Source organism: Carya illinoinensis, chromosome 2, assembly GCF_018687715.1.
Source record: "Carya illinoinensis cultivar Pawnee chromosome 2, C.illinoinensisPawnee_v1, whole genome shotgun sequence".
NCBI lineage: Eukaryota > Viridiplantae > Streptophyta > Magnoliopsida > Fagales > Juglandaceae > Carya > Carya illinoinensis.
In genome coordinates this window covers 7739018-7753654 of record NC_056753.1, presented here as the reverse complement: position 1 = coordinate 7753654, position 14637 = coordinate 7739018, and the positions used below count along the sequence as shown (strand labels likewise).

General features: G+C 36.1%; 1 protein-coding gene across 1 annotated transcript; it reads left to right on the top strand.

Annotated features, from left to right (window-relative positions):
• On the top strand, nucleotides 1-7821 carry LOC122299659 (abscisic acid receptor PYL3-like). The gene is made up of 3 exons (XM_043110059.1): nucleotides 1-351; nucleotides 1130-1345; nucleotides 7066-7821. The coding sequence occupies exons 1-3, from the start codon at nucleotides 226-228 to the stop codon at nucleotides 7279-7281; spliced, it is 558 nt and encodes a 185-aa protein (XP_042965993.1). The 5' UTR covers nucleotides 1-225; the 3' UTR covers nucleotides 7282-7821.
• The last annotated feature ends 6816 nt before the right edge of the window (nucleotides 7822-14637 follow it).

The following is a 14637-nucleotide window of genomic DNA, read 5'->3' as shown; positions in this document are numbered from 1 at the left end:
TATCTATAGACAGGCCTGCCAAGCTAAGACAAGGTTGTTTTGTGCTTTACACCACAAACCAAGACTCCCTCTGCAACTAAAACCAAAAGCTTGATCCTTAGCTTATCTCTCTCTCTCTCTCTCTCTCTTTCTCGAACCCACTGCTAAATTCTGGGAGGATAAATTTGTTGAGGACTGAGAGAGAGAGAGAGAGAGAGAGAGAGAGTGATCGAGTCGAGTATCGAAATGAACGGTGGTGGTGCGTGTGGCGCAATGGAGACGCCCTACATAGGGATGCACCACAGGCACGAGCCCAGGGAGAACCAGTGCACCTCAGTGCTCGTCAAGCGCATCAAAGCGCCCGTTCACCTCGTAAGTTTAGTCTCAACTGTCCCATCAGATGTTCACCTCGGTTTCTTTTCGAAATGGATGCCGTTGATGATTGATTTATATGCCTCCCCACCTTCTGTTGTTAGGATTTTTACGGGGTTTTACTCCGTGGGCCGTTGAAGAACTGGGTAACTCATTTTGATTTTGAATGACTTTGTTTGGTGCCTTATTTTTCTTTTTTATGGTTTACTTCTTTGTTCATCTTCAATTCGGTTTCTCTATCTTTATATGCGGATGCTTTTTCAATTTGATTTTGTCTCAAGCGGTTCAGATTTGTGCAAATTATTGTACATGGTGGGTGATTTGCTTCTGGGTTTTCTCAAAACGGGAGTTTTATTGTCAAATTAGAGGAATTTAAGGTGATTACCTTACCTTTTAGGTAGTTTAAGATTCATGTGGAATATGGATGCAAATTTTTTTTTAGGTGATGTTTAAGGGTTCGAACATTTAAAGATAAAAATCTTTATGTAATTCCTTACATTTTCAGCCGCTTGCTTGTGGAAAAGGTAAAGGAAAGGAAAAAAGATTCAATATTGAAATATGTTAGACTTTGCATTAGTTTGCACCTAAGAAAAACAAAGTCTACTCAACTAGGTTTATGCCATCAAGGATTCAAAATTTCTGTTAGACTTTCCTTTCGGAAAGGATGGTTATTGACTTGTAGACAGATACGTAATTGAATAGGATAATTACCTTTTGACTTTTTGTGCTTGTTGGTTTTCAGCTTATTGAGCTGTTAATGAGACTTTTCTTACATCAGGTGTGGTCCCTAGTGAGGAGATTTGATCAGCCCCAGAAGTACAAGCCCTTTGTTAGCAGGTGCGAGGTGAAGGGAGACTTTGCTATTGGCAGCGTCAGAGAAGTAAATGTTAAATCTGGGCTTCCTGCCACGACAAGCACTGAGAGGTTGGAACTTCTTGATGATGAGGAGCACATTCTTGGCATCAGAATTGTTGGTGGCGATCACAGGCTCAGGGTAGGTTCTTTTCAACATCTTATTTGTTCTTTGCTTAGAGTTTTTAGCTTTTTTCGTTGTGGGAGTTTAAGTTTTTTCATTAATAAATCAATCATATTTATCTATTTTCATAGTATGTACTGAATTCTCCTGGTGCTTTGGAATGTATCTTGGATGACAACTTATAATCTCATCTATAATATGTTTTCAAATATTAGGCTTCTGTGTGTGTGTGTGTGTGTGTGTGTGATGGCTGTGTCTGGTGATTCAGCCGGTGATACATCTCTTTCTTTGTTATTTTTAGTTTTACTGGTCTCTCCCAGTCTAGTTTTATTTATTTTCAACTATTATGTGAGAGAAATGTGGTGCATCTAGAAAACGTATTGAAAAGGGATTCTCTTGCATACTTGGGTTGCATCCCTTTGCACTTTTTAAGGAGATACATTACCTATAAAAAAAAGAGTAACGAGTTTTTTGAGTTGCTTTAGTTGAATGTGCTTTGAGTTCTCTTTGGAGGTAGGGATTTCGGTTTTGAACCATCATTGGAAGAAATAGAGGGATGGTGAGGTTAGTGTGATGGCAGAAACTGTGGAAGTGGTGTTGCAGGCGAAGAATCAGTCATAATATGGGAACAATCTTTTGTTGGAAACAAATTTTATATCACCCAGTAAAGCTCCAATGCTCATGGCCAAAATCTAGCAATCACAAAGTATGGAGGCTGCGACTAGAGAGGTTATACTGTGATACCAAAAGGCTTTGAAGTACAAGGGTAAGGAAATTTCCTTATAGGGCAGTACAAAGTTTTTAGGCCCTTTCTCTCAGCTCACAGTATTATGCCTAAACAGATAAAATCATGGCTCTCAGTAGGTTACTCAATTGAATGGTAATTGTAACTCTAGGATAGGTCTTTGTAAGTCATATGCAACAACAGTCTCAAAGTAGAGGACTCTAGTGCAATTGACAAAGTGCTCATCACAGATTTTTAAAGGAGGCAAGTTTGAGTTGCAAAGAGGCATTGGATTGGTTGTGACTGACTTGTTGAAGCTCACTGGTTGACATGCAAAAAGGGAGAAGCTATAGAAGCTGCAATTCTTGATGTAACTACTTGAATGGAGAGAGAATATGAAGTGCTAGATACGAAAGATAATTTTTAGAATTTCCGGGGAACCGGTATGCTACTAAACTTTGACTTAAAAATTTTTCTATTAACAAAGTGCCAGATATGAAAGATCCTATAAATAAAGAAATTCAATCTTTATTAAATACTTAAAATCCAAAAGAGAGTCTGCAGAAGCACTTATTAAAATTCAATAAACTCTCATGTGCTTATCAAAATAATTTATTAAACTTTAAATCATAAAACTGAGCATGACATAAACTATCTAGGCCTTTGGCTCGCCTCTCTAGGCCAAGTCCTATCTTGCAGTCCCATCCTCATAAATATCATCACTTGGGGTGATTTAAAAACATAAAAATAAACTAAAAATAAGTCGAATACTCAATAAACAACACATTATTCATAAACATAATAAATATAAGGTTTCTTAAAAAATATGAATACTCATAAATATATATGTAAATAACATGAACGTGAACTTATCTTTCACTTGTCATAAGCCGGTGCCCACTGTTGACCCTCGTGAGTTAGGATTAGAGAATCTAAATAGATTCCAATTCCGATTCCGCTCGTGGCCGTCGGTTGTGGAATCCATACATAAGGAAGTGCACTATCAGCATGTACAGCTTGGCAATGCAATATGCCCATAATATAACATATGATATTGTCCTCATATCATAACATAGGCCGTTACGTATCTTATCATTCATATTTCATCATAATCATACTTGCATACTTGTCATATCAGAGACTTCAAGTGGAATCGCATTCTTTCATAAAATGCCGTTATACGTGTTTCCTCACATAAAATTATGAGTTTTCATAATTTAGTGCATAAATCTTCACATAAAATCATGCATGGCTTTTCATAAATATTTTAATGCATAACTCTCACATAAAATCATGACTTTTCATAAATATTTTGATGCATAATTCTTAATTTAAAATCATGATTTTACCATGACTTGGGTGCGTAAAAAGGGGCTTCCAATAGAGGGCATACATGCAATATTTTTATAAAAGACATGCTGTTTATCGTACATATGTGTAAGGGTATGATCATGCTACTTACCTCGCAGTGTTAATCTAATATTCCAGCATGAAATCGATTACTTGAACTAGAAGGGGAGAGAAAACGTGTGTTTGTTGGTGGACTAAAAGTGTTCTGCGTGATTTTGGGTAAGTAGAAACTACACTGGGGTTTGAAGAGGAATGAGATACACGTAAAGTGCCTGGGGCTTAGCATATATATAAGGACTTGGTTTAAGAGTTTTAATGTGAAGATGATTTGTAGAATTGTGAGAGAGTTCTATTGGGGCATGAATCCTAGTGGAAGGTGGAGACATGCATGGCTTAGGGTTTGAGAAGGTAGTCGGTTAAAGAGTTTTAAAGTGAAGATGACTTGTAGAGTTGTATCCCTATTGGAATAGGATGCTGACGAGTTGGAGTTCAAGTTAGACTGGGTCACGGTCATTCAAGAAGAGAGTTTGAATTTAAAAACATGATCTAGTAGTTCATTCAATCTAAGATTAGTAGTGACTGAGACTGCGTAGGGACTTCAATCAGTGATGATTTTAAATTGAATTAAATTTCTAATAGCCGATTTTTAAATTCTAAAAGGAGTCTAACTCGTTCAATAAATAATAAATGGAATTTAACCTAGTTATTGAGCCTAATTAAAACTCCTAATCAACTTTAATAATTTATCGCTCATGGGCTTATCCAATATGGCCTATTAAATACAATTTAGCCTCAATAAAAATTACCAATATTCCAACCTTAGAATTATTGGGCCGGGTCGTTACAAAGACCCATCTTCAATTGAGTGCTAAGAGACACATTGGTTTAGAGGCTCAGAATAGGGGTCTTGTAGCTGATCTGCATGAAGCTTGGGATTTTAGTGTGCTTACTAGGGTTTAGGTGATTATAAATTTGGTTGTGCATTGGGTGGGTGATGTCAAATAAGGTAAATGTGCAGCCTGTAACAGCCTCTTCTTCTCATTGTGGGGAGGGAATTAACACCATGGCCGAAGTAAAAGCTTTCTTAGATGGTTAATTCTTTGTTGGAAGCTACAATTTTTGGATGTGAAGCTTGGCTTCATAGAAGAGGGTGTGTGCCACGGAGTTCAAGAGAGGCATGGGATCTGATCTTATTGTTAATCTCGACATTGATTGCTTAAAAGAAGCATATATTTAGAGATATTAATCTGGTTGCCAATTCATTGGCCAAAGTAGGTGCTTATGGTGCCAGTATGGAATATTTTTCTTGGCTTGATTTTCCAAGAGATGTGAAAGGCTTTACTAGCAATTGATAGAGCAGGTTTACCTTGTTTGAGATGTAAATGATTATATTGTATTGTGTGGAGAGGTTTATTTATCGTTGGTTGTAGTGTATTTTCTCACAGATAAATGCAATAATCTTTTCCATAAGAAAGGTTCATAGGCCAAATGAGGATAAACATCGATAGAGGAAGGGGTTCTTTTCTTAGTTATACCAGACTTGAGGTGGGTAATGGCTTTAGGACTAGATTTTTCATGTCTTAAGTTATGGTGATAAGACCCTTAAGGAAGCTCTCTCAGAAGTTTATTGTATTGCACATGTGTGGGAGGCTTCAATGACCAATCTATTAGAGTTTTCTAGTGGCTCCCTATGATGGAATGTTAGTTTTTTAAGAGCAGCTTATGATTGAGAGGTTGATGCCTTGTAGAGTTCTTCAATCTCTTGTACTCTACTGGATTATGTCTTGGAGGTGCATATAAGATTCTTTGGACCCCTTCCTAGAAAGGGAAGTTTGCTGTTCGGTTTTTCTATAAGGTGCTCAGGATATATAGTAACTCTTCTCTTGGAGGAGTGTTTGGTGGACTTAAGTGCTTCTAAGAGCAGCCTTTTATTTTGGACAGCCTTCTTAGTGAAGATCCACCATGGATACTGTAAGGAAAATTCATATCATTGTGACAAATTGGTGCTTTGTGTGCAGAAAGAGTGGAGAATCTATAGACCATCTTTTACTCCATTGTGAGATAGCTGGCGCCTCGTGAAATGAATTTTTCAATTGATTTGTTTTGGATTATGTGATGCCTAGAAGAATAGTAGACCTTTTTGCCAATTGGAGAGTATTATATGGCACCTACAAATTGCAGCAATGTTGAAGATGATACCTATCTGTCTAGTTTGTTGGTAGATGAATGATAAAAATTTTAAAGATTGTTTGCCAAGTGCCTATGCACCCCTGGGATTAGTTGGGATGCTATTCCCATACATCATGTGCCAATAATAAAAAAAAAAAAAGAAATTAAAGATTGTGAGCAGATGATGGAGGTTAAAGCTTTCTTTGTCATTACTCTGTTCCTTTGGGCAGCTTCTTTAGATTCTAAGGGGCTGAGTTTTCTTTATTTTCTTATTGCCTTTTCTATTTATAGTTAAGGCTTCTCTTAAATACTTCGTTTGTACCTTTTAGATGACGAGGAATTCAAAGACCAAAAATGAAGCATGCCGTTTACCCGGTAAAACCTGAACCAGTGTAATGTGTCCCCTTTACAAGGATCAGCTAAATCGTGGCTTTTCACCAATGGCATGTGGACTCTACGATTTGTTTGCACTCAAGGGTCAAACCTTAGACTTGCTAGGAGCATACCACCAAGACCAAGGCCTTACCGCTTGAGCAAACCCTTAGGGGTTACATCTTTTGTACTTGGCTCACGTCTTTTGTTTTTTCTAAATGCACACTTGTCAGATAGATATTTATTTTTTGATAGGTACACTTGCCGGATAGATATCTGGCGATAGTCATTCAAAACATGTAAGCTTGACTGCCTAGAACTTAGAATTCGAACTCGTGTAGATCAATAAGTGAATTCACAAATGAGGATTGATAAATGGCATAATATCCCATGGTATTCTGCGACTTGTGAACATATTATGCCATTGGAAGTAACTGAAAAACTGTTTGATGAACAACCTACTAGTGAAAAAAATATCCACAACGGCTTATTACTAACAATAGAAAATCCATGAATATCATACTGGCTTTTGCTACTTGATAATGCCTCTCTGTTTTCTTTGTCATAACTTTTGCTACTTGATAATACCTCTCTGTTTTCTTTGTCATAACTTTTGAACCCAGATGAAATTTTTTTTGAGCGGGCTTGTCCAAACCAGTTTTGTCATGGTTTACAAATAGAGATTGGGTGGTGGTAGTTTGTAAATAATATGCATCTCAACCAATGCCTGAAAACATTTTGAAACATTTTTTAGTCTCGACTAAAGGGTGAAAAGCCAATGATTTTCTCTGAAATTATTTTCAAATGAAACTAATTTTCTATGTTGCTATAAGCTCTGCTAACCTTACCCCAATCTCATTACTTTTTACTCAAGGGAGGAGACTGTTCAAGTTTTAAAAGCGTTGTATAAGAGGGATGTATGAACAATGCTAGAATGGCAGAGTATAGACAAACAGATCAGAAGGCCATGAGTATCTGCCATTACATAAGATGTACAGTTGGGTTCTCTGATAGGGGTATTAAATTGATTGCTTATTTTCATTCACTACATGGAAACAAAAACTCTCTTGCTGCAGTAGTTATTCTTCAACTAAGAGCTTAAAATTGTTCGTTAAATTTGCAGAACTACTCATCAGTCATTACAGTTCATCCAGAGGTTATTGATGGAAGGCCAGGGACACTGGTAATTGAGTCATTTATGGTGGATGTGCCTGATGGGAACACTAAGGATGAGACGTGTTACTTTGTCGAGGCTTTAATCATGTGCAATCTCAAATCCTTGGCTGATGTCTCAGAGAGGATGGCTATTCAGGACCGAACTGAACCTATCAACTATTAGTGCATCTGAGGATGGGGCAGATGTGTATGACTACTTTTACACCGTTGGAGGGTTTTGATACTGATGCTGTCTAGAGATTGGCAGGAGCTATCCTTCCATTTTCTCAGAAGTTTTGGATTCAGTGCTGGCTGTTGCTTTTCCATCTCACGGGCCATCTAAGTCTCTTTTCCTTCTGCTTTTTCTTGTTTGTATGTTGAATTTCTCCTCTTCCAATGTCCAAAGAATCAAAGATGAGGACCATATGCTGTTGCTAGGTCTCAGTGGATGGATGTAGGAAACTTTCTTTTTGCTGTTATATTTATTGGGTTTTTTGCATGGTGGTACTTGATTATTACTATGGTTATCTATACCCAGTAATATAAGAAAGTGGTGCAGCGGACCTGGGTTTTTATCTTCTTGTACTTACAGTGTCTAGGTAAAGGGAGGATTGAGGAGAGAACCTTGTGTAGCACTTTTTCGTTTGTGCTGTATATGCTTTGTATTTGTAATAGATTATCGTAAATTTCATTGATGCTGTATTTCAGTGTTTGTAGATGGAAATAATATGTTATTTATCTATCTATCTATACCTTTGTTTTGGGCTTTATTGAAATATTTTTATAGAAAGTTTTTAATTGGTTTGGAAACAGTCAGTGGAAAAGTGAACATTAACTATTGCTTCAAAGCAACATTGTGTGCGCAATTGTCTTGACTTCGATACAACATACATGAGAAGATACCTGAGTGTCCAACTGTACATAATACTTAAGAGTCTTGAGGTAACGGGTAGACCTTATATTATTTATTGTTGTTCACACGAGTCTTCTGGGTTTTTTATGTGAGAAATGATTTATATAGTCTTGGAGTGTACAATCTTTATGTATTTTCCTTGGAAAAAGTGAATATATATGTTGGGACTACACACTCGAGGACTGTATATAGCGTTATTTTTTCCATACGTGTTTTGTTTGTTGACCTTTTCAACCCGAAGTTTATTTCGGAAAATTGGATATTTTTGAACCGATCCATATTCTAATGTGATTTTATTTTCATGCCTTTATCACCATATTTTTGGTTTTTTCTCGAGTTTATTTTCTATTGCTGCCTTTCAGGTTTTAAATTTTGGAAACATATGCCAAAAATTAACTCAGAATAGGAGAAAAAAAGAAATAGAAGTAGTTTTGGTACAATTGCCTTAACGTGTCTAATAAATCCAAGAGTATTTTGTGTGCATTTTTACGATAATAATGACGGCACTTATGTGTGATTTGTTCTTTAAGAATGTTTTATTGATTCATCAGTATCATATATGTTCCAACGTTATCTTTGCATATCACTTTTATTGTGCTTATTAATTGCATTAAAACTTGTTTCCTCTTTGAAAGAAAAGTTGACCATTTTCCTTGCCCACTATCATCTATAGAAAATTTAACCAATAATTTTATTAAAGGGTGGTGCTACTCCCACCGCTAGGAGCTCTTGCTGCCCTCTGCTAGCACAATTCCAAGTATTTTAAATATAATATTTTTTTAAAAGAAATTCACAATATCATTAAAAAAACACTTCTTTAATTACAAAGTGAAAAAAAAAATAAAAAATTGCAGCATGACCTCTCAGGAGAAGCCCCTTGTGGTAAGCCTAGCATTCTTCTTTATTAAATACATAACTATAAAAACTGATTCAAATAAGGAATGTGGTATTCGAACAAGAGTTAAGTTCTCTTAACTAGGATTTGAGCCACAGCCTAAATTCCAATCTCAAAAAATTCAATGAATCTTTGGACGAGATATTGTATTCTAGTAGGCATTAGGAGACTATTTATATGAGTATTTGTCCTTTGATTAGCATATCCGGTGGTGGGCTTAAGTGAAGTTAATTGGGTTTTAGACTAGATTTGTGCCCAATTGGGCTTAGAAGACAACGCTTGGGCCTCCTTTATGGTCATGGGTTTGGGCTACTTTTTTGGACCCTTTAGGACTTTAGATTTATATAAACATATATATATATATATATATATATATATAATTTGTAATATATATATATATATATGTAAAATACATATAATTTGTAAAATATAAATATATAAAACTGTTAATTATATAAGCGGGAGTGGGGTTGGGCCCTCCCCATCCCCCACCCCCACTAGGGGGCTAGATGCAGGGCAGGTGGCCCCGCCACCAACATCTGGCAGACAGGGGTCTGCCCCACCCATACCGGAGTGAGGTGCGGGGCCCGCTGCCCACCCCTAGTGGGTAGTATAGCTTTTAGGTTAAGGCTTATAGTTGTAGAATTTAAAGTAATAAGCACTATTATTAAAAATCTATTTATTGTTTGGTAACCGTATGCTTAAAGCATTTTCAAATAGTAAAAACATATTTTTTGAGGTAGAAATGATATAAAAGTTCATTTAATATTTTAAAGATTATAACTATATTATTAATAGAAATCAAATCTTATAATCAAATAATAATGAAAAAGTCTAATAGGATTTTCAGTAAATATAATGAAAAAGAAAAATCATTTCAATGATGCATAAGTGAGATTTTTCTTTCTGAACATGACCTTAAAGACTAAAAGGGAAGAGAGAGAGACACAAAGAAATGTGCTAGAGAGGAAACACCACTGGTCTCTGCAATGACTAGTTTTCCTTTATGCATTTCCATGCTTAAGACCAAAGGGCAAAGTGGTAATTATCTGACAATTGTATGGTTATTTTCACCTATCACTAGTTTCCTTTATAATTGTAACTATGTTCCACATTATCAAGAAAATCATGTTTGAGGAAAAGTATCATTAAAGAGCTTATTACTTTAGACTCTAGAGATTAAAAAATACTTTAATATGCAATACTCATATAACCTAATTTTATCATTAAAGAGTTTTTAAGTCTATTTAAACACTTTTTATAACTCCTAATACCCTTCCAAACAAGCCCAAAATATCAATTAATTTGAAACAAGTAATAGTTGTGACAATGGAATGAATAATAGCTAGCCGAGATAAGTTGATAATACAATCAATTATATGCTATAGTATTTATTATTTTGCAGCTGAAATATTTTACTTAATAATTCTATAGAGTGTTGACCAAATGAGAGGTATACAAATAGGTTGCTATACTGAACCTTAGGGGTGAAAAAAAATCGATGAACGAGTAAACTGGACTAGATTGGATCGAATTGGTGGGTTTGTTTTGGTATCGGATTTAGTTCGGTCTAGTATCGGTTTCATTTTTCTTAAAATTGATCAAAATTGGTTTAGTTTTGATTTTTCTTATTCTAATTTGGACCCATTCATATATATATATATATATATTTAATTTTTTATATTGTATAAAATATTTTTTATATGAATTTTTATGTTATATATAATAAATTACTAATTAGTATAATATTACATTTTAAAATTTTATATAAATAATTATATATTATCACTATAGTATATTGTATTAATAGTTATATTAATACTATATCACTATATATTATTATATACTATAATATATCATTATAGTCTATAATACAATTACAATATACTACAATATATTATCACTCTATTATTATATATTATAATATACTATATAATATATCGAAAAAATAAGACAGAATAGACCTAGAACCGGTAAAATCGAAAGTACCGGTTTTGGGATGTAACTGGTGTGGTATCGGTTCTTCAAATCTCAAAACCAGTATATACCGATTTAGTTCTAAAATATGTCCAAAACCGAATCGAACCAGACTCGTTACATCACTACTGAACCTTGGCAAGGGAGATTTCCTTCCATTATATTTTTTGTTATCTGATATATATATATATATTCATTGATATTCTTTGAGAACAGAAAAAATAGAGGGTTCAAATTAGTATGAGCAAAAGAGAATTCAAGTAGAGTTGGGTATACTAAAATTTTGTAATTAATCGATGTGTAAGTTAGCTGTAAGTATTATTTATTTATTTTTTTACTCCTATAGGCCACTCTTTTTTTTTTTCCCCTTACATTTATCTTATTCTTTTTCTAATTTGTTTGAATTTCTCTCCAAAATTGATCTTTTTAATCTTTTTTAAAATTATTCTTTAATTTTTTGTTGGTTCAATTTTTTGCTAGAAAGGTTGTAACCCACCTGGGCTTATGGGTGGCGTAATAGGTTACTGACGATGCAATGCAAGGGTCTAGAGTTTGGATGGAGAAAGGGACACGATTTGAAGTGGGGAGTGATTGAAGTGAAGGACAACTAGGGCAACTTAGATACTAAGAAGGGTTCGAGCTAGTATTGGCCGGTGTTGGGCTGTATGATTTCGTAGGCATAGTGAGCCTAGTGTTGTCAACTTCTTGTCATTTTTTTAGTTCTTATTATAGCTTAATAATCTGTAAGGGCTTCTGCCAGTAGGTTCATGGGCCTTTTAAGCCCACTAATTACTTGCCTTTTATTTTCTTAGCTACATGCATTGGTAGTTTTACATAATTTCTTAGAGTTTGTTACAAAGATAGTGGATATAGCTTCTCGAGTAAAGGGGATTTTTCCTCATGTTGAATGCAATATCAATTTCCCTTAATTTCCCCTGTCTTATTTCCCATTCCTTTGAAGGTTTCTTACATTTGAAGTGAGTTCATTATCAACCATTCCGTCGATGTGGACAAATTGGTATCAGAGCTAGGTTATCCTTGGCCGCTGCTCACCACCGTACATGGCAGAAGGTACGAGGCTCAACTAGCTATAAGATGGCTTGAATGGCTTCAAAATGGCCACTGAGTCTGGGCTTAAAACCTTGGAGGCAAAGATGCTAGCAATTAAGAGGCAGCCCGACTCTATAGTACAACAACTAGCTGCTCTCATGTTGGAACTGCAGAAGAAAAATAAAGGGCATAAGCAAGAAGAAATATAAGAGTCCAATCGGTGTTCTCAAGCATAAGTAAAAGGGGAAGTAGTTGAATTTTCTGAAGTATCTGGAAAACCATAAATCTCCCTTCATGCCTTGATTGGTTCAACTAACCTAAGGACTATGAAAGTCAAGGGCAAGGTGGTTGGACATTGGTTGTTATCCTAATTGATTCAAGCAGCATCCATAATTTTGTAGATCCTTATATGGCAAAAAAAAAAATCTAAGTTCCCTATCTGTTTAGATGAAAAGGTAAGGGTGGAGGTGGCAAATGGGGACCAGTTACTCAGTGAAGGTAAAGGGCTAGGAGTGAAGGTAATTATAAGGCTTTCCTTTCATCATGGATTTGTTTGTCCTAGAACTAGCTGGATGTGACATGGTTCTGGGTGTGCAGTGGCTACAGATGTTGGGGACGACAGAATGTTGTTGATTAAAAAAACAAATGGGTCTCGGAGGACCATGTCATCAACATTTGTAACCACTGCATACTAGTGCTGTTGGTTAGAAAAACAACACTACCTCAAACCATTGCCTCACTATTGGTATAATAATGTTGTTGGTTACAGACATTGGGGATGACAGATGTTAGTAATGGGTGTTCAACAACACTTTAAATAGCTCACAATGCAATTTGTAATAGGAGGGTAGAATGTTACCTTGATAGGGATAGCCTCGACCCAACTCCTTAAGGAATGTCCCTACAAAACAATTAACTAATTAGAAAGGAAGGGAGTAATAATGTAATTGATAGGGGAAGAAGACCTTATCACAAAATAGGAACTGTTTGAACCTCTAAAAGAAGTATTACAGCAATTTGGGATGTATTTTAGGAGCTCAAGGACCTGCCCTCTACATGGTTCATGATCATGCAATAAATTTGTTACTAGGAACCAAGCCAGTGTCAGTGAGGCCCTACAGATATACATTCTTTTAGAAGGATGAGATTGAAAAAATTGTTCAAGAGCTATTGCACATAGGAGTAACCCAACCAAGCCAAAGGCCCTACTCCTCACCAGTGCTATTGGTTAGAAAAATATATGGGTCTTGGAGGATGTGTGTGGACTACTAGGATCTAAATTAGGTCACCGTAAAGGACAAGTTCCCTATACTAGTAGAGGAAGAGTTGCTTGATGAGTTGGGTGGTCCAAAGGGTTCCCTGAGCTGGACCTTAGGTTTGTGTACCACCAAATTAGGGTAAAACCTGAAGATGTGCACAATACAACCTTCCATACACATGAGGTCACTATGAATTCCTAGTCATGCCATTTGGACTGACAAATGCCCCATCTACATTTTAGAGCCTCATAAATGAGGCTTTTAGGCCATATTTGAGAAAGTTTGTGTTGGTTTTCTTTGACGATATATTGATCGACAACAAGAGTGTTGAGGAGCATTTGGAAAATGTAGACTTGACTCTAGGGCTTCTAAGGAAACATCAGCTGTTCGCAAAGTGTTCTAAATGTAAATTTGGGTGCATGGAGGTAGGGTATCTAGGCCACTTGATTTTAGGGCAAGGGTTAAGAGTAGATCCAGAAAATTTGAAGGCCATGTTGGACTGGCCACAACCCAAAAGTTTAAAAGCCCTAAGGGGATTCCTAGGCCTTATGGGCTACTACAAGATATTTGTAAAAGGTTATGGCAGTAAAGCTGTTGGCCTCACTGCTTAGTTAAAGCAAAATAGTTTTAAGTGGAATGATGAAGTTGAATCAACCTTTGTGAGCCTAAAGGAGGCTCTCAAAGAGTCACCAGTGCTGGCTCTTCCACTTTTCTCCAAGATCTTTATAATCAAGTGTGATGCTTCTGGTAAGGGAGTGGGAGCTGTGTTAATGTAGCAAGGTTGACTAATTTCCTTATTGAGTAAAACCCTTAAGGGTAGTGTCTTTTCACTGTCGACCTATGAGAAGTAATTGCATGCATTGATAGTTGTAATTCAGAAATGGGGACCTTATCTCTTGGGGAGGTCCTTTGTGGTTAGAACTGATCATTACAGCCTGAAGTATCTTCTAGATTGAAAATAGGGACACCTATGCAGCAGAAATGGGTGAGCAAGTTGTTGGGTTATGATTTTGTTGTTAAGTATAAGAAGAGCCCTGAAAACAGAGTGACATGCTTTGTCTCACAAGGAAGAGAAGGAGTTATCCTTGGCTTTAATAAGTGTGCCATCTCTGGAAGGGTTAGAAGAGATTAAACAAGGATATGGAAATGAGTTTAGGGTTGTATAGGCAAGGGCGGTTGAATCAACACTATTCTATAAGGGAGGGCTACTATTTTACAAAAACAGACTTTACATTGCTCATAGTCTAGAGTTTTAAGGCTAAGCTATTGTAGTTTGTACATGGAAGTTCCTAGCGAGACACTCTGGATTTGACAAAACTATCCAGAAGATGAGAAGGGAATTTTATTGGCCTAACATGAAGTATGATGTCAAGAGATTTATTAATAGTTGTGAGGTCTGCCAGTTATAGAAAACTAACACTTCCCTACCGAGGGGTTGTTACAACC

What these genes read in the sequence shown, in the direction of transcription:
- LOC122299659 (XM_043110059.1), top strand. Translation starts at nt 226, where the DNA reads ATGAACGGTGGTGGTGCGTGTGGCGCAATGGAGACGCCCTACATAGGG. An exon ending in TCAAAGCGCCCGTTCACCTC is followed by an intron (nt 352 to 1,129) that starts GTAAGTTTAGTC and finishes TTCTTACATCAG; the next exon opens with GTGTGGTCCCTAGTGAGGAG. An exon ending in GTGGCGATCACAGGCTCAGG is followed by an intron (nt 1,346 to 7,065) that starts GTAGGTTCTTTT and finishes TTAAATTTGCAG; the next exon opens with AACTACTCATCAGTCATTAC.